Source organism: Nyctibius grandis, chromosome 3 (genome assembly GCF_013368605.1).
Source record: "Nyctibius grandis isolate bNycGra1 chromosome 3, bNycGra1.pri, whole genome shotgun sequence".
In the NCBI taxonomy this organism is placed as follows: Eukaryota; Metazoa; Chordata; class Aves; order Nyctibiiformes; family Nyctibiidae; genus Nyctibius; species Nyctibius grandis.
The window spans coordinates 55,469,626-55,492,545 of NC_090660.1; the positions used below are offsets into that span (position 1 = coordinate 55,469,626).

The following is a 22,920-nucleotide window of genomic DNA, read 5'->3' on the forward strand; positions in this document are numbered from 1 at the left end:
TTATATATGTAGTACAGCTTTTATATGAGGTGAAACCTACACAAACAATTACCTAGTAAAAAGAAAAGTGTACACTAAAATAAATTAATTACTTTGTTCAGAGACTGTACTTCTGAAGAGTCAATTCTAAATGGAAACCCAACATGAAAGGTATTAACAAGCTTGGATAACTGGTGCTACAACAGTAAAATACTGTTAATTATTAAATCTTTTGAACGCTTTGCATATGTGTTAATAATATGTGGTTTAAACAAATACATCTTTAGAAGTTGGATTAAAATTCATCCACTCTGTACAATCTAATTTTTAGTCAGCTACCATTAGTGGGAGTTATTTTGCCTTTGTTTTTCATGAATTAACAGCAAAACAGACCAACACCACTGATTTTTAAGCATCCTGAATTGTACAAATATTATAACTCTGAAATGTTATCATATAATTTGTCTTCAGAGTTCTATAGTACATTCTGGTTTCATTGCAATTAGACACCTTGTAGGTGTCCTACTAATGGAACGGAATTATAAGGCATTCACAAACATGTAGATGCCTACATGGATAGGTGATTTAGAACACAACAAAGAAAATCACACGATTACATTGCTTTGTCCCTTCATCTACTAATGCAGAGTCTTTTCCTGAAGATTACTCATCAGGAAACTACCAACCTCATATAAGAAAAGTTAAAAAGGGCCATATCATTCTTTAAAAATCTTCTTAGTGGACTTATTCTTAATTTTCTTCAATAAGGTCAGGCAGCCTCAGAAAATCCCTGGGAGGAAGTCTTGTACATTTTGGAGGTTCTGTGAGTAACACATGGATTTGTGCCAAAAGAGGTCGGAGTTTTGGAGTCAAATGAATAGCAGCTTACAAAACAGACCTGGTGCTAGACACCTGTCAGATGGGTCCTCTGCCTTCTCCCACCATACATGCAGGCATCTGAGCTCTCATCTAACTTGGATGCACGTTCTCACAATATCCACATATACCCTCTCTCCTCTTCCTGCCCTTCTCCCAGCTGCTTGCAGCTAACTTCCTATCTCCCCCCAAAACAGACTCTGGGAAGAATAAAAAGCACGAAAACAGATGAAAAGAGTTCAAAAGCAATGAGAAACTGCAGGTGTCACTGAGGAAGTGAGGAAATTGCATCATAGATTTCTGAGAGGATGGAGGCAACCAAAATGGAGACGATTGACCATAAGCTTTCAAAATGGAGACAGAGCTTCCTCAAGAATAAATTAGCTTATCTACAGTGAAACCAGTGAAGCTACACTATTTTACACCGATACTTTGGACTGTATGGATATTAGTATAGCATAAGACATTTTGGCACATCACCTAAATTGAAATACCTAACCAGGTATTATTTCAGATTATATGCAGCAAATGCAAAGAAAATGACTTACTATACTCCTCAGTGAAAGAGAGATTATGTAAAAATTTCTGTATTTCCATAGGCAAAGAGAGCACATGGAATCCATCACAGACAGACTCAGGTGTCTATTATATTATCAGCCAATGCATGGCAATTCGCTAAACTGCAGTACCCCACCCAAACATATAACAGTTCACCTACAAATAAGGGTGAACAGTCCAGATGGCAGGTCTCGAGGAGGAAGTGGACTAGAAATGTTATCTTTCTGTTTCTATGGTCAAATACCCATATTACTCAGACATCGGTTAGAGGTATGATATTGATAGAAATCTGACACAGATTATTACTAATATCAGAACATTTAAAACTGAGCTGTATGTTTATTAACACGTTAATTTAGCTTAAATTTACTAGTCACAGTCAGGGCTGCTTCTATTAAAATTTCCCTGTCCATATTAGCATTTTGGTTCAGAGTTAGAGTGAGGCTTTGAAGCACAATCCTTGTCTTTACTGACTGCTGGTTCACAAAGCAGTTCTGTTGCATAAAATACAGACTCCTTTCAGAAGAACAAAAATCGGAAGCTCCTCTACTAATTCAGTCCAAATCCAAACGAGGACATTATGGGCTAGACTTAGGTATGAGCAACACAGCCACACGTTCACCCTGTGTCTGCAAAATGTGTACACACCACATAGCGCTCCTGAGCCACCCAGCATGCTCACAAAACCCTCCAGCAGATCCTATGTTACAATCGCCCAGAGTTATATCCAGTGTCAGCCATGAAATTGTCTGTGGGATGCTCTACTCTTCTCCTACCATCCACTGAGGCTAACAACACAGACTGGACCTCATTATTTCAGTCAGGATAGAAAGGCTTTTTCGCATCACTGGAGGGCATTCTCAACGCTGGCATCAAATCAGTAACGTGGGGTCCACAGTCTTGCAGTAAGGTCACAGAATCATGGAATATCTTGAGTTGGAAGGGACCCATAAGGATTATCAAATCCAACTCCCTGCTCCTCGCAGGATTACCTAAAACTAAACCATATGACTAAGAGTGTTGTCCAAACACTCCTTGAACTCTGACAGGCAACAAAATACACATTGCCCTTTAACCTTGTGAGATGTAAAGGTATGGCTAAACCAAGCTTGGACTCCGTGATCAGGATACAGCCTCATGCTGCAGAGAAGCAGGAAGCATACAGCTTCTCCCACAATGCTGAGGTGAACCTCAACTCTGTCAATATGCCTGCCCTTCTGGAACAGGTGCCAGTATTCCCTCATCGAGTCCACAGCCAATTATAGGAAATCCACATCATGAGTCCTACAAGTGAATTTTGCTGAGATGTCCATAAACTTACCCTGAATCCCCTCCAGGAAGCCCTGACAACGCAGTTGTAGCAATTCCTAGCCACCTTGGGCAAAGCACTGGATGCAAATGTGGACCCTGTCAATACCCCCTACATAACCTAGGAACACACTATCAGAGGCAAGAGGAAATGAAAATGAGTGTGCTCTTTTGGGTCTGCAAGTATTGCAACCACTGCCAAGTATCCCATGTTCCAAGGACAAGACAGTCCTGGCACTCCAAACTCATCTTTTGGACCAGGACTTTCTGTCAGTTGTGGGTGAAGCAATCACAGAGGGAAAGACTCCAGAAAGTTCTTCAGCTTGTTTTTTTCCTTAGAGGAAAAAGGGTACAAAAGGAACAGCTTCAGTTCACTTGAGACATCCTCGCAGATCAGCTGATGCAGCCACAGAAACAAGTCTACTATAACCCCCTAGAGTACCTTGTAGTGGACGTTGCCAAACTCATAATCGAAACATGATGGGCACCAAACACCTGGTCACCCTAAACAGCGCATGCAGGAACACAAACAAGGCTCTGCCACGTGTGACACTGGTAGTTGGGGCATTGATGTAGGAATTAAGATGCTGTCACTCCCTGGAATGACACTGTGAAATGACAACATGGTACTTCCTAGGAAGGTCTGCAGTCAAAGAACCCCCATCTTTGAGACAGCTTTTCTTCAGAAAGCTTCAAACCATAAGTACAGTGACAATGTTCAGCACAGGGTCCCACATAAAATCCAAACCAAACTTTCCAAACGGCAAGTGAAGATGAGAGGAGCCTCAATAACATCTTTGATCTACTGGTCTGCTCTTATCACACCAAATTACTTGCTTGTGGAGACATAGACTGTACTTTCATGGGAAGAAGGAGAAAAACTGTTGAACTACTATACAACAGTAAAAAACTGTATAACATGTAAACTCTCCTACAAAAAAGCAGCACCCTAAGGAAATGTCAAGTGAAATTCTCCCTAAATCTTTAGGATATAATCAGAAGCCCATTCCTATGATAGCTACTATTATATTTATGATTACTACTGGATAGAACAAGTGGATATTGCGTTCAAACTGAAGACTCAAACTGAGGACTCAAAGGATTCTGCTGGTTCTAAAGCAACAAGTATTGCTGATCTAAATAAAACTTGAAGACTCTAATGCAATAAAATCTATTGGCATTCAATTCCAGCATCCCTAATGAACTGAAAGAATGAGTGAATTTATTACAGAGAAACAGAGGTAATTGACTGACATCAATGGCAAAATTTCTAAATTGTTTCAATACAATTATTTCACCCACATTTAAAGCATGTGTGTGCACACATTTCATACACTTCTATAAATATATGTAAATATATAAACACAGCCATACATATGTAAAAACAAACACTTAGAATCATCTACAATAATATAATTAAGATAAAGATCAACAAAACATACCGAAAGCTATTTTGATTTAAGTTCAAAATTATGATTAAGAACAAGATGACTATTATGAGAAACAAAATGTCATAAAAAGTAAAACATACCTGATAAAAACTGGGCCAGAAAGTGCTAATTGCCAGTTCTGCTCTGTTCCAAGTAGCAGTGATAGATGTGTTCCAGATCGGGTTACCAATAGGACCATCATTAACTTTCACATATATATTCAAAGTGCCAGGGCTAGATCCACTCTTGCTTGAAACATAATAGTGGAAATCAATGCAATGTGTATCATTTTCTTTCAGATGGGGCAGCAGGAGATGAGCTTTCTGTCCCGCAAATCTCCCAGATGTATTCACCAACATGAAAGAACCTGCAAAACAAAGTCACTAGTTCAATTTCTTTATTTTATTTTCCTCTCCCTAATATGGTGATCTGTAATTAAAGCATCATTAAAAAATATAATAATTTTGTTTTGCTTCTACTAACGTAACAGTAGTTTGTATTTGGTCAGCATTTAATCTCAAATTACGTTTCAGAATCTCAAGATTCTTTTCCAACACTACTAAATATTTACAGTTGGAGCAAGAAAGAGACAAACAAAAAACCACTGAAATGATCTGCACTGCGCTGAATGTACAGATGTTGGAAGAGAATCAGTTGTAGGTCCCAACTATCTGAGCATTTCTATATGCAGTCTGTATTGGGTTTGTGTGGCAAGGTTTTTGGTAGTGGGGGAACTACAGGAGTGGCTTCCGTGAGAAGCTGCTAGAAGCTTCCCCCATGTCCGATACAGCCAATGCCAGCTGGCTCCAAGACGTACCCGCCACTGGCCAAGGCTGAGCCCATCAGTGACGGTGGTAACATCTCTGTGATAACATACTTAAGAAGGGGAAGAAGTTGCTGTGCAACAGCAACTGCAGATGGAGAGAGGAGTGAGAGTGTGTGAGAGAAACTACTCTGCAGACACCCAGGTCAGTGAAGAAGGAGGGGGAGAAGGTGCTCCAGGTGCCGGAGCAGAGATTCTCCTGCAGCCCATGGTGAACACCATGGTGAGGCAGGCTGTCCCCTCTGCAGCCCATGGAGGTCCACGGTGGAGCAGATATCCACTGCAGCCCGTGGAGGACCCCACGCCGGAGCAGGTGGATGCACCCGAAGGAGGCTGTGACTCTGGGGGAAGCCCACGCTGGAGCAGGCTCCTGGCAGAACCTGCAGCCCCGTCGAGAGACGAGCCCACTCTGGAGTAGGTTTGCTGGCAGGACTTGTGACCCTGTGGGGGACCCATGCTGGAACAGTCTCTTCCTGAAGGACTGCACCCCATGGAAGGGATCCACGCTGGAGCAGTTCGTGCAGAACTGCAGCCTGTGGGAAGGACTCACATTGGAGAAGTTCATGGAGGACTGTCTCCCGTGGAAGGGACCCGACACTGGAGCAGGGGAAGAGTGTGAGGAGGAAGGAGCAGCAGAGACAACCTGTGATGAACTGACCACAACCCCTAGTCCCCATCCCCCTGTGCTGCTCAGGTGGAGGAGGTAGAGAAGCAGGAGTGAAGTTGAGCCCAGGAAGAAGGGAGGGGTGAGGGGAAGGTGTTTTAAGTTTTCGTTTTATTTCTCATTACCCTACTCTGATTTGATTGGTAATAAATCAAATTAATTTCCCCAAGTCGTGTCTATTCATTAGTAACCTAAGGAGAAGTCACTGAATGTGTTTTCCATACTCTCCTAGAGAAGAATTTGAATTTTTCATTTAGCAAAACTGAGGAAGGCAAGAAGAAAAGATTCACGTGCTTTTGCATGCAAGGACTGGTTTCTACAAGTTTCTAGTTACACTATACTCTAACCTATAGTACACACATCTGCAACATTTTGTTTCTTGCTGTGTTTCAGTAATCTAAAATGTAGGAAGGCCATGACCAGCAGAAAAAAAAGGATACACACACACCCACTATTCTAGATGTAGCAGCCAAGAGGCAGTAACCTCGCTCCTAAACTATTGGCACAAGCACAGGAAGGAACACTCTTTATTACTCCTTTTCACATGTGCTCACCCTGTTTCAGCCTGACACAACAGCACACCATAGAATGCCCTATGTGTTTTTAACTTGTAATACAAACACCTTCAAATACTCCAATGCAGAAAGAATTAAATTTATTTCCATGAAGACATATTAAGGAGAAGACTCCTGTCTTTATCTTATACAGAGGAGACTAACCAAGTTAGTAGTCTTTGGTCTTTGCAACACTTTCTTTAGTATGATGGTTCCTAAGTTGTTCATGGTCTTGGGTTGATCCAAGTATAAAAGCCCTGTGTTGGAATTTTTGATTAAGTAGGATACTGAAGGGTGAAGAATGAACAGACATTCAGCTAGAACAAGAGTTAGTCCTGCTATATTACTTATAACACATTTCCCCACCTTTATAACACTATAACTTTATAACAATAGAGGGTTAAAAATAAAACCCACAAAAATATATTTGGGTACAAAAAGGAAGCAAATAAATTTTGAATTTAGCCACATGGCTCTTTGCTTAAAACAGGCAGGAAAGAAACAAATACTCCTTCCATCATGCCCTGACGTTCAATTCGTTTATTTAAATTTAAAATGTAATCCCCTTAAAATAGTTATAATTTGTTAAGTTACCAAAACAACACTTAAAGCATTCATGAGTTCACTAAAAATTAACTGGCAAGCTTTTTTAAATCTTACCACCAAGAATGCCACGGAGAACTGTCCATCTTTTCTTAGCTACCTTAAAATTTCAAACCAGTATCTTCCTGATAATCCAACCAATTTTATATTCAGTGCTGATAAGAATCCTACAGTCCTTGATAGAAGCATATTTTTAAGAACTATTTAACTTATAGCATTCTGATTAATATAGTATGTATTACACAACTGAACCACATGAAAAATTATCAGTGGCTTAAGAAAAGGAATACAGTTAGCTTATTTTGAAAATCTTGTCTGTAACTCCTTTGTTTAAAGCGAAGATGTACAGAAGAATGTCACTGTAAACAGAATAAATCCTACTTTCCTTTTGGTAAGAAAATAAAATCTCTGAAGAGAACTAAATTAAGCAGCAGTATGTCATTCCGATGTGCTGTTTTAGTTTTCCTGCTAGAAAGTATCTGTAAGCTCTTCTTAGTTCATGAGGCACCGAGCGGGACGTAAATGCATCCTTTTAATTGTTTAACTAAACTCTCGTCTGAATCTCAGGAAATAAGCCACGTAGCAGTACCATGAGAGGTAAGCAACATCAGGGAGGTCTTTTGGGACAATTTGAGTTCCCACTTGTGAAGGTCCCATCAACTGTTTTCAGAAGCTGAAGTTTCTTCTGTTCCAGTGCACCCAGATCAGCACCTTCACTCATACAACTTTTAACAGAGCTGAAAACCAAAAGGACATTCAGCCTTGTAGTGTGGTATTCTAAACCCAGGGTTGATTAAGTAACATGTAAATAGCTTGTTGTATCGAACACAGTAACTTCTATTCTGGCCTAAACATATCCTCTAGACAGTGTTTAAGGAAAACTTCCCTGAAGAAAGCAGGCATCTAGACAATGGATCCAGGAATGCTCAACTGTAAGAGTCTGGTTTCAGAAGACAACAGACTTCTTGCACCAGGCATGGGCCACAACTTGTGTGCATGACAATGAAATCCCAAGATGCCTGTACATTGAGCTATCTAAAAACAGCCCATTTAATGCGGAGCCATTTCAAGCTAGTCAATGAAGAAAAACTGAATATAGATACATCTGCAACATTACTCATCTTTGAAATTGCGTGCTTTGCTTGAGTACAAGAACGTGCTCTGTCTGTCTAGAATAGCTAGCACTGCTTTTTTTAAGGTAAATGCTTAGGTCTGTTCTTTCAGTGGGCCAGATGAACATGAAAGGTGGACACAAGAAGTCTCAGGTACACAGAACCACCAGCACGCAGGCAAATCTAAAGTTCAGATGTAAGCCACCAACGTTTTGGGGGTTTGACTAAGGTTAAGCAAAAAGAAAACACGGATAATAAATTCATGGAAGTACCCAGTCGGTGCCTTAACCCTTTATTAGCCCTTATCTTTGAAAGGCTGCCATCTCATGAAGGAATTCAATATTTTGTTTGACAGTATCTGTTTTTCCAGGCATGTGAATTCTGATAAAGATCAACTCATCTCCTAGAACTAACTACGGATCTCCCCACAAGAAAAAAAAACAAACTAATATGTATTGCAATGAAAAAAGCATAATCATTAGACAGAAATCATTATATATACTTTACTTAAAGCCATACACTGTGCATAAGTAAAAGAAAAAAGCGAATTGAATGCATTAAAATCTTTCTTACAATGTTTTTTTTCCAAACCTAGCCAACTTATCTTCAGTGTTAAGTCATGTAAAAATTTTCTCTTTCAACTTTTACTGTTGTCATCTGCTGAAATAATACTATGCCAGATGGTTATATAAATCTAAAGCATGTGGATAAACTCAATACACAAATAAACACTTAATTTTGATGAAAAAAAAGGGGGGTTCTCAGCCATGAAAAATAAAAAAAAAAAACCACCATGGCATATTTTCTTACAGTGGATCAGTTCTCCAGAATTGTTTATCACATATTTGGGCACATGATAAATACATGCAAAAAATAACTGCAACTATTCACTGGTATATCTGCTAGGAAACAGTTACCTACCAGGAAACAAGGATTTAACAAGAGAACATGTAAAATTATAATAAATTCAGTACTCATTCATAAGAAGAGATAGCAAGTGCACATATTACTATAAAGATATTCCTTTTGAAGTGACTTGATTTCCCTAGATGTACTTTCATGTTTAAACACATGGATGATGGTAGTTTCCTCAGTCAAAAAGTTTAAATGGGATTTACTTGGGTTTAGTGCTTAGGTCTATGTTTAGGCACTACATGCAATTTAATAGTTTGAAAGTACATACTGAAATAAAACTGAGAATAAAATCTAAGGTAGCTGATGGTGCTCAGCATCCATTAAATTCAGGCTTCTTTAATCCACAAACTTGCTAAATCATTCATATTTCATCATTTTACCCAGAGGGTTTAAATCAACAAACTGGTGGATTTGCTACAGTTGCTCTTGTTGTTTACAATTCCTCACTGCAAAATGTTTCAACAGTAATTCAGCAAATATTTCATTCATTAAAATATTAATTCTAAGAAGATGCAATACTTGGAAAAGAAAATGTAGACTAGAGTTGCTCCAGAGTAAATGGGCAATCAAACATCCTGGTAATTCTCATTAGAATTAATGAAAATTTTCTGTGAAGTAAGCATAGAGGAAAATGAAATTTTTTACACAAAGAGATGCCCAAAAGATAGAGTGACACAATAACTGAAAAAAAAAAAAAAAGTATTTGTTCAAAAAAAAATTCTGACAACTGGAAAAGCAACGTGCTGTCCTACAAAAATGATAGAAATGGCACAAGAGAGATTTTCCAGTTACTTTGCAAGTTTTCGCCATGTCACATCACCTTGTTAAGAGACACTTTTTATACTTGGAATGTCAAATGCAATAAAGGTGAATGCAATATCATTTTTCATGCATGAAGAAAATGTGACTAGTGAGCAAAGAGTTACTTTGTTGATTTTTCACCAGTCTTATTCACGGTTGAGGACAAATGATTAGCTTTCCTTCCAGACTGTGACAACAGACATGACCTATCCAGGTTACCATCACAATCCTATTGCAATTTCATTGATATAATAATAAATATAATTTTAAAATACTGGTGTTTTACTTATTTAGGCATCAGTATTGGTTGATTTTGACTCTCAATATTTGAAAAATGTGGTAAATGAAGGAAAGCAGAAAGTCTGATTTCAAGAACAGATATTCTATGTATTACCTTATTAACAAAACACCCTTCAGGTACAGAAACCTCTCTCTGTACGGCTGAAAGGTATCAAACATACCTTTTACCAAAAATGCTGTGATCAGGTAGAGGAAAAGGGTTACTTTTTAATAACAAAACAGCATTCCCTAAATGCCAGCCAACCCTACTGCCATCACTCACAAGGGGTGGCTACCTTTTACCAGTAAAACACCACTGATTGTGACTACTGTGCGTGCCCTAGACTAAGTATGTGATTATCCAAGATACCAGAACTGCTGTGCATACGCAGATGAATTGCAAGGCTCAAGCGTTACGGGTCCCACTTTCAGACAAGGCAAAGTCAATATAAATGCTCTTTTATTTATTATATTTTATAAATGTGTGCGGGTCATCTTAGAAGTACTGCAGAAAGCAGAAGACCTGAATTTAGTAACAGCCAGTCTTGGACTTTAATTCCCAAAGCTAGTACACAGAAGAGTTTTTGTCTTCAGTATTTTTTTCCTACTATTTACTAATTTTACAGATAAAGGAAAATATGTTTTCAGGTAACATTTGAAAATTATGGAGCTGCTGTAATTTGAGAGACCTCTCAAAGCATGACTAGTACTACCTAAAGGAGTTGGAATTTCTGCTCAGATGCACCACTTCCAGTCACCATGCAATAGGTAACTGCAAATAAACATCAGTGCTGCTTGCACCACTGAACTGGCGTAATGAGGTGTTAATTTTGCTGTGCCAAATTACAGCAGTTGCGAATCTTCCCTTCAGTGCCTCAACTAACATCCACCAGTTCTGTTCATTAACTTACAAAACATTATTGTCTCAGGTGAATTCTAAGAACTTCTTTCGAGCAATATTTACTCATATTAAATTTCATGTGTGTCCTGGTTTGGCCCAAACCAGGCCAATGAGTCTTAGAGAAACCAAGGTCACTGCTAAATTCCTCACTGCTTATGAGTGAAGAGCCGAAGGGGGGTCGTACCTGCAGGGAGGAGCAGACAGGGCAGGTGACCCAAGATTGACCAACAAGGTATCCCATCCCATACACATCATTCTCACTTTCCTATTTATCACTAACCCACCACCTCCTGGAGGTGGGGCCCAGGAGGGAGGGGCCCTCCTGTCTCCCACTGATTGGTACCAGCTTTGCCAATTCTCCAGTTAAAAGCCTGCAGGTGTGATGGCAGGGGGAGCTACTGCATTTTCCCCTCTGCCTGTGCTGGGGGGAGCAACTCTGCCTGAGGAGGATTTCCAAGCTCTCAGTCTTGGTTTTGTATATATTTGTATATATTTGATTATTTCTATTATTCTTATTATACTCTGTTTCATTACTATAGTTTATTAAAACTGTTTTAATTTTCCGACCCATAAGTCTCTCTCCCTTTTCCCTTTCCCTTTGGGTGGGGGGGGGGGGTGGGGGGGGGGGGAGGAGGGTTAACAGAGAGCGTCTGCCACAGGTTTAATAGCCGGCCCAGCTTTAAACCGTGACAATGTGATAATTTTAATCATTATTTATTACCAATCCTAAAAAAAACATGAATCATCTCAACTTTCAAGTTGTTTATCTTGCAAATTCTCAACTACTAAAACTCTTGAAAAAAATCTGTTAAACTATTCCATCATAAATTCTGTATATTGTTTGAAAAGATCAATCCAACTTCTACCCATAATGCCATCTTTGTTTTAGCAGAACAACTAATAAGCCTAATAAGCCTTATAATTCTTTCACCAAATTCAATTCTTCAAATTCTTCCTCATCTCATATGCATAGACACATCTTCCATTATTAGAAATTGTTTTGATCAAACACAAACACGAAATCACATATTTCTGAATCATGTATTTCTGCAGTCCCTTTTCCAATAGCCAGTAATCTCTAAAAGAACTGCTTTCTGATGAATGCTGTTTCTTTTTTCAATCCTTTTCAGTATCTAAAGAATTTCAATATTTAATGAATTTTATTATTCATTGTATGATCTTTGTTCTGTTTCCTTCATGACTCTTCTACATTTTCAAACACTGTATTGACATTTTGAAGGCCGTTTCTTATATAACTAATATTACCTCTTTGCAAAAAGCAAGCAATATATAGGAAGTCCATACACACATAAGTTCACAAGCCATCAGAGAAAAGAACTGCATGTGGACAAATTCTGAGATCTGTCTAAAGTTTCAGATTCAACTTCTGAACCAACCATTGCATTTTAGAAAAAATACAAAGCAAAGTAAGAAAAGGCAAATTATCCATATGTTGGAGTACACTGGATACTAATTAACAAAAATAAAAATATCCTCTGCTGCAGAGATGATAACTTGAAAATAAAACTATGAAGGTTATAGGTGAAGAAAAGGAGATGGAGTGAGGAAGGATGGGATGGAAACAGTTGGGGAGAACATATCATGTGAAGATTCATGACTCCAGGACACACAAAGCCAGACCTAGGGAGACTTTTAAAATGCAGAGCTATCCAGCAGCATCTCTCTAGGACTGGAAAAGACAAATTCAGGTTGAGTATTCCAGAGCAGGGAGCAGGCAAATACTCGAAAGAATCAATTTCAGTTAATTGAAATTAGAGGACAATGTGGATCTTTCCAAAGTCTCCTTCACACAAAGTAACACGAAAAGGAACTGGACTCATTTCTACCCTCAAGCCTGAAGAGAGACAGCCTTTAACAGAAGGGATTCAGCATTTCTGAGATGAAGGTGTAAAGTGTTCACCCATGTGAGGGTGTCACAGTGGACAACCCCAATCCATTTTCAAATCAGTACGGCTCCAGAATAAGAACAAAGATCATTCTTTGAATATATACATGCAAACTGGGGGAAACTATACATTGCAAAGTATTTCCTCCATCTTCCCCTGTTGATAAAGTTGCTAGTTTATGCAAAAAACCCTAAAAAGTCAACAGTATTGTCCTATAGCTGGATGGCTGGTATGCAGAAGATGATAAGTCTCTGTATTGCAAACCATATGTGCATTTAAAGAAAGAATACTGAAGAGAATATATTCATCTGAATTAAAAATACCATGCGGAGTAATGGAAGGGAAAACTAAAGCTCACACGTTTGACTGTTACCTGCAGTTAAAGATCCTGTAAATATGACATATCACAAGCTTCTCTGGCTTCAATGTTGTGGGTGTACACAACACCCAACGTTGTACATGTAGAATATTGTCAATTTGGAACAAAGATCAGTTAATGCTGGGTTTGTATAAAACCTTCCGAAGGGCAGGGAAAAGGGAACACAGTTGAACTTCACTCATGAAGGAAAGATTTCTTTCTTTTTTAAACAGGAAACCTGACTTGCCTGAATATAAGGCAAATGCAATTACAAAGTAACTCTCCCTGTGTTTGATGGGGGAGAGGCGGTTGGGGCAACAAAATCGCCAAGGAATTGTGCTACTACTCTTGCCCCTGGAGGGCCACCCCAGACGCAGCCCAGCCCCAAGGCAGTAAAGCAGGCCCCCCACAGGCAGAAGGAGGTTTCTTTACCAGCCTTAGTCACTCAGAAAATCCACAGGCAGCTAACCAGACAAGAGGTACAACTGCTTGGGAGAGGTGTTTGGTTTTCTTATTTTTTTTTTAAAGAAACTGTGATCCAATTGGGCTTCAAAGAGACAAGTTGGGTACAGGACAACATTCCTGTTTGTTTTAATTTCTCTAAGATCCCTCATCCCATGTTTGGCCTAACACGATATGCTCTGGCAGCTCCACCAGTAGCTTCTACAGCCAGTAAGAAGTGTGCTACAAACTGTTAAAACAGTGAACTGATTTATAGAACGCACTCACAATAGACAGCTTCCCACAAAAGGTACACAAAGTTTTCTTCAAATTCTCTCAAGAGTCCTCATGATGCAGTCAGCGGGATTTCTTTAAAGCTGGCCTAATACCTTTCACCAGCTGTAACATTTTTTTAACTTTTATGCTATGACTGGATCTCAAGCATGCCAGAGTTTTGAGACAGACCTGTCTGAACCTTTTCTTTAAAGTGAACACACCAAAAAATACCAAAAGGGCTTTGAAGAAGCGATATTTTATTAGAACATAAACTTGAACAAACTCTCTTCTGTCTGAAAAACCAGATTCTTTTGGGTGAGAGAGATAAAACACAGCCATTTGAAAACAAACACCTTTTCTGCCCAACTGTGTCTTTGCAACAAGGGCCCTTTCCCTCCAGACCTGCTTTTCACACTAGCAACTTTCAATAGCCTCTACGGTTTCAACAAACTCTACTTGTTCTCCTCTGGGTCAACAGAAAAATCTTCCCTCTTTTCATCATCTCTAGCCTGGTTTTGTGTCTCTTCCCCATTATTCTATGAAAACTCCCCAAGTGCGAGCTCCCCAGTCAGCACATCTGTTACTGCCTGCCCTGTTCTTCCCTGGAAAAGCTTCTCCAACGGCCAAGTGCTCTCAAAGAAGAAATCCTCTCCCCCTCTTCAAAGAACTGCCCCTGACCAAAAATCATGCAGTTACCAACCATGGACTTACCACAGCATATAATGTGCATACAAAAAATAATTTTACAAGACACCTTGAACCATTATCTCATTTGTCACACACAGAATGACAGTATCTGCATGAAGATTTTTTTTGCATGTTCCTTCTGTTTTCAAGGAAACAAGATGAAGTTTCCAACCTCAGAATAAAACTTGTTTAGCACAAAGGCTCTTTCTACACTCACAGATGCTTCCTTGCCTTGTCTGTTCGTAACAGGGCACAGCTCCACCAGTTGATTCTTTAGCCTGTGTACCTGCAGTGAGATTGGAAGAGGTCTGCTAGAAAAATCTGCTAGATCTATCCTAAACAAAATAAGGAAAGTCAAAATACAGGATTCAGTAAATAAAGGATTAAAGGATAGGAACAGAAATTGTAGCAATCAACATGGTAACAGACAAACAGGTCTTACAAAAAAAGAAAAAAAAAGCCTGGTTTTACAGTTGGAGGGGATTGCAAGTATTGCTGAAAAAGATATCAGCTAAACATATAAAAGACTTCTGTGAAGAGCTTAACATAGTAAACAAACTGATTAGAGCAGCATAACAGAACACACCAAATGTATTAAAATCTGAATAACTGAAGCAACTGTTATTGAAGAAATCCCAGTAAACAAGGGATGAGGTTCTGCAAGTGGGATTCTCTTTGGATCACCATTAAACTAGATGCCATTTAACTTCTTTAACAAGGATGCAACAACAGGTATAAAACTGTTTCTGGGGAAAATTGTAATGATACAAACACTGGCAAAACACCACAAAGTATCTAAGTAGCAGAATCTAGGCTACTCTCAGGACCCAGGATAAGTCCTCCTCTCCCAGCCTGACAGACACAAGGCTACTGCAGTTCCATGTCCCCAGATTGAGATGGTGGTGAGGCTTCCCAACATAGACAGACAGACATACACACAGAGAGAGATGGCCTCACAGATCAAATACAGACAGAAAAACAGGGCCTTTACCAGCACCCCTATGAACACAGAGAGCATTCCCACAGACAGCACTGACAGCCCCATCCTGTTCCTCCTCTCCAGCTAATGTTAGAGGAACCATGTCAGTCTGTTAGAGGAACCCACACCCTGCTCCTCCCCAGGTGCTGGCCCCTAGACCCAAGAGCCCCTGACTTTCATGGTCCCACACCAGCCACTGGCACTCAAATCTCTTCTACTACTCTCTGGTTAGCTTAGTTTGAAGTTCATGAGCATTCACAAACACATTGAAGATGACAGTCCACCCACACACAAGATGGTTAAAAATAGGATTTAATAAGAACACAGGATAGACTGCGGTGGTCAAGCATCAGGCAGAGTCACAGCAGCATACTGAGTGGTCAGCTATTTACACTCGATGAGCCTCTTTTATCCCTGTATCCCTCTTTTTCCCATGCTTGCTCCTTCCCAATCCAACTTTACTCCTGCCTTTGGTCCCCACATTACCAGTTGCACATGCAGTGAGGGCAGCAAGCAAAATTGCAAGCCATGTTTTCCAATGAGTTCCTTACATATCAACTTGTATTTTATTGTAACTTGGGATTCAAAGCATGAGATAGTTGTTTTGTCAGTGAAGATAAGTATCCGTAAAGCTAACTAGCACATGCCTACAATTAATGTTGTAGCTCAGACAGTCTCCCTTCTTTTCTAAGCACATTCACTTTGCTGCACCACCAATAACATTAGTCTTTATTTTTGTAAACCATTCAACCATGCAATTCAGCATTTAAGAAACAATACTCAGGAGATAAGCAGAAATCAGCTTTAACATGTTTCAGAGGAGCTCCTGGGGTAAATCAGCTACTCTTCAGGTAAAAGCTTTGGGGAAGTGAATACAATAAGGGGGGCTCGGGGGGAACATGGGTTGATCCTGTGTGTTATCCTTATTGAAAAGGGCCATCTCCAAGAACAGGGTTAAGTGCTACTGGTGCTCTTCTCCCTTCCCAATGACAGGCTGAAAGGTTTGTTAAACACAGAGGCTAATATAAAAAGCTGCTCAAGGCCCTAAGACAGTGAGCTTTACAACTTTTATAGAAATTCGATTTTGTTTCAGGTTTAGGTTGCTAGGTTAATGTTTGACTAACAATCATATCTACGTATACTCTTCCAAATTTTAGATCACCTCAGCAATAAGCTACTTTTAATTTAAAAGCAGACTGTCATGGTACTTTCTGCATACAGTATTCTCTGTATGGGAGAGAAAACGTACTGCCACCTGGCCTATTACCAATTTCCAAATTACTGATAAAGGCAAATTGTCATCATAATACTATCAGGTGTGTAAACTACTAGTAAGGTGTTGCACAGATTAGTATCTGCAGTAACACAGCACGTGCAAATGAGTGGAATTCAGAAGATGGATGTCAAATGTCTGATAGTTTGTCACAGACCTGTGAGAAAACAAAACACTACTATATTGCTTGTGGCAGTAAATCCCACAACAATTCAGAGCCTTCTGAAAACTTGTTTGACATATCAGTAATTTTAGAAGCATATTAGCCTCAAGGGCCGTTCTGCTACTGGAGTAATTTACTCCTGGTTTCATGAGTATGAATAAAGATAACTCACAGGAAATCTCCCTTATCTATCAAAGAGTAGGGTAGAATAAAAACAAAAAAAACACCACAGATCTACAGTAGACTACAATGCAGTGTTTAACCTACTCTTTTGAATCAAAGCAACCATCTTTTTCTCATCTGTTTAATACATTCATCTGAAAGCTCCCTCAGCGTGGACCGCACATAGCCTCAATTCTTTTACTTCCACGTAAAAAATCCTGCTCAGAAATCAGAAGTTCATCAGTGTAAGTACAGAGATGCTTCCCTAAAAGCTACTTTCATATTTTGTTTGTTTGTTTGTTTTCCTGAACTGAATCACTCATTGAAACTCCAAAACACAAGTAGTGGGCTTTTTGCCCAGTTAAAATACAAATTATTTTAGATTAGCATTTACAGCATTTTTCCTTTACAGAAACACTTCAGAAACCTTAAATAAGACTCACTGAGTAAAATTTTAAGCGCATCAGGGCCTGTGTTTAGCTGATGAGCGACAGGATGGCTCAGGACCTTTACTCTTGAGCCCATGTCCCCACAGGAAAGCACTATGTTATACCAGCATAAAGGCACTCACGTGCCCCATGGCAACTACATGACAGTTTAAGCCTTAATGGATAAACTACTGCACTTTCTACAGGCTAAATTATACACAGCAATCAGTCGGCACAGTCAACCTATATTCTAACAATATGAAAGCTTTAAAACTGATATAATAGCACATGCAATTGGGGCTCTTACTTCAATCTTGAAAAAACCCCAACAAAACAAACATGAAAAACTCACAACCATGAATTCAAAATCTGCTTTTAAAAAATGAATTTAACTCTGGTCTACACCAAGATTTATATATGTGTATGTGTATATATCAGCCTGAAATATTGCATTAGTTGGACTTGCTCTGTATAGGAATTAAAGACCCATTACCTCTCCATTCCTGGATTTCTTTCTCTCTTTTTTAATGCCTTTGTCATAGAAGCAGCTGACAGCATTTTCTACAAGTTGGTATATAAAGCCATATTTCACTTAGGTTTTCTCCTCTTAGGGATCCTGTTACACTTAGCTATGGTAGAGAGAAGAGTGACATATCTTAAGAGTTCAGATTTCTTTTTTCCTACCTGATTTCCAAATTCTAAAGCAAGTAAAAAGTACAGAGGTATTTGTTATCCAGGGTCCAAGTTATACGACAGGGTTACATGAAAGGGTTTCCACACAAGACAAATGAAAAAAACAAAAATAATTTAAGGCATAAGGATTGTATTCGTTTAAAGCATATATTTAACTATTAATTCCACAAATTTGAAATCTCACTCTAAAACAAAATTCTTTCTGCAAAAAGCACTTTCTTGGCATTCCAGGAAGAAAAAAGACTTACTCTTGCCTATTTTATTCTAGACATGTTAACCACTACAGTACAATCTACCTTTAAAGGCTCTTATCTAGAAGAGATGACATCACAGACTACATCACAAATAATGAATACTGTGCAGGTTGCCAATTTGTCTGTGTTTATTCACACAATAATTTCCTTCATTGTGGCAACAGGCAGACTTTACAAAGCCATCTGCACACCGATAAAGTGGGAATTTTGCTTCTTATTCTTTTAAAGAGACTTTTTCCAAGCCCCAGAAGGAACTGGTTTTAAGTCTTTTACTACTATAGCTATTTGCTATGTCCTAGTTAGTCTCAACTTGTACCCACCTTAAATATAGCAGAAAACGTCCATAAATCATTTAACCGCTGTACCTAATGAAGCTGACATCTTACCCCATGGAACTATATATCATTTTTTTCCTGTCCACTCCCATGGAGGATATTGTTTGATATACCTATTTTCAAGTCTAGTCTGCTAGAGGTGCATTGAAGATATTAATATGGGCCTGATTCATCACTGAAATAAACCCTCCAGTTTCCATGACTCACAATCCCAGGAATTAGATTGTCACTCAAGAGAACAACAGGGTCAGTTTTTTTTCCAAGAAGGAAAGCATAAGACTCTTAATTAACACAAGGGCTTAACGATGTGCTTAAGTACCATTCAGGAAAGCACTTAGATACTTACTTAATTTGGCTTCAATAGGATTAAAAATTGAGAAGGTACATGCATAATATTTCTGCATGATGCTTTCTGGAGTTCTGAGTTCCTGCAATCACAAGAACCTGACATTTCACAGCTTATTTAAAAAATGTTAATTGAAATACCATTGTATTCACGCATACATTTTTCAAAAATACATAAGTGATACAGAAATCCTGGAGTTGATTTCGTGAGAGCTATTTGTCAACAAAGTACAGTAGCAAAAGACAGCAATTTAGGACCTGCAAGCTGTAAAATTATTTTGGCACATATATATACTGTGCATATTAGTAGAGCATCTGAACTAACCCTTGCCCTGAGAAGGAAGTGCTAGTTAATTCAGCAAAATTCAGACTCCTAAGTCCCGAAACTACTTTTTCCAACAAAATTTAAGCATTTCTCAGTAGACTGGTAATTCCCAAATTACGCAGAGCAACTGAACCATGCAGAACCATATTCAGCACCATTCAGTATGGTGTTTTCAGTTAAATTTTATATTAAGGGTGGCTGGTGGTCCATATGAAAAGTTAAGGCCTGGTAGCAGTGCTTAAGCCAAAAAAATTTGGACAACAGTGACTTAAACTCTTGAAAACTTTTTTCAAACCCAGAATTTAATCCAGATGTTAAATATTAAGGAATGTGAGTGATTCTGAGGGGGAAGAGGGATAAATAAGTGTTTTCACTGCTGTGAAATGGGAATGTGCATTTAGATGTATTTAAAATACGCTGCAGGATAAAGCAGAATCAAACAGAAACCAAACTAAAAGATAACAAATGCTCATCACTTTTCTTCTACATTGATTTTGTCTTACCTTTAAAGCTTCTAGGCTAAAAGTTGAACAGGATAGCAGAATCCCCTGAATTTAATTATATATTAGCCAAATAAAACCTAGGAAACTAAAGTGACATTTTTTTAGATCATCTCACCCTTTTCTGCAATAATTTTAGCCTGGTATCTTCATGACCTGTTCTGCTTCTCCATGCTCCCCATGGAGACGTGTCTCTCCCCACTGACACTTTCATGGATGACCCCTGAGCGAGCCCCAGGCTGCCATTTGCAGCCCCTGCTCTGTCCTTTCCCCGCCATGGCTGCCCCTGCCAAGCCAGGCCTGGCTGTCGGGGGGACAGAGAAGGCTCCCGCTGGGGCTGTATCCCCAAACAGAAAGGGCGAGCAGCCAGGAGGCCAAGGCAAGTGCAAACAACTCCTGCCAAAGGGAGGGAGGGAGCACAGGGTCCTCCTGCAGGAGGACGGATGCTGACCCTCAGGCCTGCGGGGAAGGGAGCGGGGTGCCAGCCAAGCCGTTCCATTGCGCCCTCAGCCCACAGCTCAGACCGGGAAAGATGACAACATTACACATGGCACATTCACTGCCAGCCCCTTACCCATCCTTCCCCGCTCCTAGGATGTTACACATGTTCCACTAATCCTTTTTTTTTTTTTAAAATCCCCATTTCAACTCCTAGACAAACTGGCTGCCCGGGGCTTGGATGGGTGGACTCTTTGATGGGTTAAAAACTGGCTGGATGGCTGAGCCCAGAGAGTGGTGGTGAATGGGGCAAAGTCCAACTGGCGGCCAGTCACTAGCGGTGTTCCCCAGGGCTCAGTTCTGGGGCCGGTGCTGTTCAGTATCTTTATAGATGATCTAGACGTAGGGATTGAGTGCACCCTCAGTAAATTTGCAGATGACACCAAGCTGGGTGGGAGTGTCGATCTGCTGGAGGGTAGGAAGGCCCTACAGAGGGATCTGGACAGGTTAGATAGATGGGCCGAGAGCAACGGCATGAGGTTCAACAAGAACAAGTGCCGGATCTTACACATCGGCCACAACAACCCCATGCAGCGCTACAGGCTGGGGGAAGAGTGGTTAGAAAGCGGCCCGGTGGAAAGAGATCTGGGGGTGCTGATCGACAGCTGGATAAACATGAGCCAGCAGTGTGCCCAGGTGGCCAAGAAGGCCAATGGCATCCTGGCCTCTATTAGGAATAGTGCAGCCAGCCAGTCTAGGGAAGTGATCATCCCTCTGTACTTGGCACCGGTGAGGCCGCACCTTGAGTACTGTGTCCAGTTCTGGGCCCTGCACTTCAAGAAAGATGTTGAGGTGTTGAAGCGAGTCCAGAGGAGGGTGACCAAGCTGGTGAAGGGTCTGGAGGGTCTGACCTACGAGGAACGACTGAGGGAGCTGGGGTTGTTTAGCCTGGAGAAGAGGAGGCTCAGAGGTGACCTTATTGCAGTCTACAACTACCTGAAGGGAGGTTGCAGTGAAGTGGGAGTTGGCCTCTTCTCCCGGGCAACTAGTGATAGGACAAGAGGACACAGCCTCAAGCTTCGCCAGGGGAGGTTCAGGTTGGACATTAGGAAGAATTTCTTTTCAGAAAGGGTCATTAGACGTTGGAATGGGCTGCCCAGGGAGGTGGTGGAGTCACCATCTCTGGATGTGTTTAAGAAAAGACTGGACATGGCACTTAGTGCCATGATCTAGTCGACAGGGTGGTGCCAGGGCAACGGTTGGACTCGATGATCCCAGAGGTCTCTTCCAACCTGGTTGATTCTGTGATTCTGTGAACTCTGTCTGTCAAGTAATGGTTGTTGTGATGCTGCTGAGCGGCATAAAGCATCCCTTACCAACCCACCACTGGAGCAACCCATCCCCGTTGCAAGGCACTGCAGCAGGGAGGTAAAGGCTGACCATGGCAATGACGGCTACAGTAGGGTTTTACTACAAGTACGCCTTAATGCTTCTGCCTGTCACTCATCATTAACATGTTTTACATCAACAGCTTCTTATTTCTGCACCCCTACTATTCAGAGCAAATTGCTATGTACAAGCAAGCAGCCTTAAGCTGAGCCTTGTATCTAGGTAACCACGAAAATAATCAGTGTAGGCAATAGTATAAGGTGTAGCTATGCCAAACCATCATGACGTATTTTTAACATTTAATAAAAAAATCAGTTTCCAAACTGACTTATATTTATTGTGTCTGATTTATTTAGTTTAAGTTCAACCAAGACATGATTTAAAGTCTCCATTCCATTAAACTTCCTTTCCTTGTCTGCAAACATGAACCATTTTAATGTATCTTCTGAAGTACTACAGACCTTTTTTGTTACTTTCAAAGGCTGTTTTGGATGATCAAATAAGCTATACTTCAACAAAATTTTATGAGACCAAAATCTTCAGAAATATTACAAAACATTATCATAATGAATTAGATTACATTAAAATATTAAATGAAAATGAAAATCCTACACTGAATAATTGCTAGACTCAATTATGCTTTACAATATAATAAATACTTTGTGTTTCATTCAGACTACAACTTGGTGTCAAAAGCAGGAATGCAAAAAATATATAGTGACATAAATTCATTTTTAAGCAAGCAACAGAATCACTTAGCTTTATTTGAGACACTAGAGCATTTGCTTTCCTTCTCTCATCTCACTTGTTACCTTCTTATTTTGCCTAATATAATTATTTTACCTAACATAGTTTTGGTTTGATTTACCAAAACCAAGTTTGCAACACCGCATTTCCTTCTCCTGGAATTTTTGCTGTGATCCTTTGAAGCCTGCCTACCTTACTTTTGCAAATATTTTCAAGTGTTTTAGTGAATTTTCAGACAAACAAAATGTGTACCAAATTTTAAAGAGTTATCTGCAATCAGCCCAGGAATAATTTGCCAAGGAAATCATATCAGTGGCAGAACGTACTAAAACTAAAAACTTCATTTATAGCCCAGACTTTTTTTTGAAATCAGCTACTATTGCAAGTAATACCTACAGCTCTAATACTTAGCCAAAA

General features: G+C 39.8%; 1 protein-coding gene across 9 annotated transcripts in view; it reads right to left on the minus strand.

Moving 5' to 3' along the window:
- PTPRM (protein tyrosine phosphatase receptor type M) overlaps window positions 1–22,920 on the minus strand; it is a 522,696-nt gene that overhangs the window by 344,823 nt on the left and 154,953 nt on the right. For all 9 annotated transcript variants that reach the window (XM_068397302.1, XM_068397300.1, XM_068397299.1 and 6 more), the window contains exon 3: window positions 4,253–4,518. In XM_068397302.1, coding sequence (XP_068253403.1) covers window positions 4,253–4,518 — 266 coding nt within the window. The remainder of the gene's footprint in view (window positions 1–4,252; window positions 4,519–22,920) is intronic.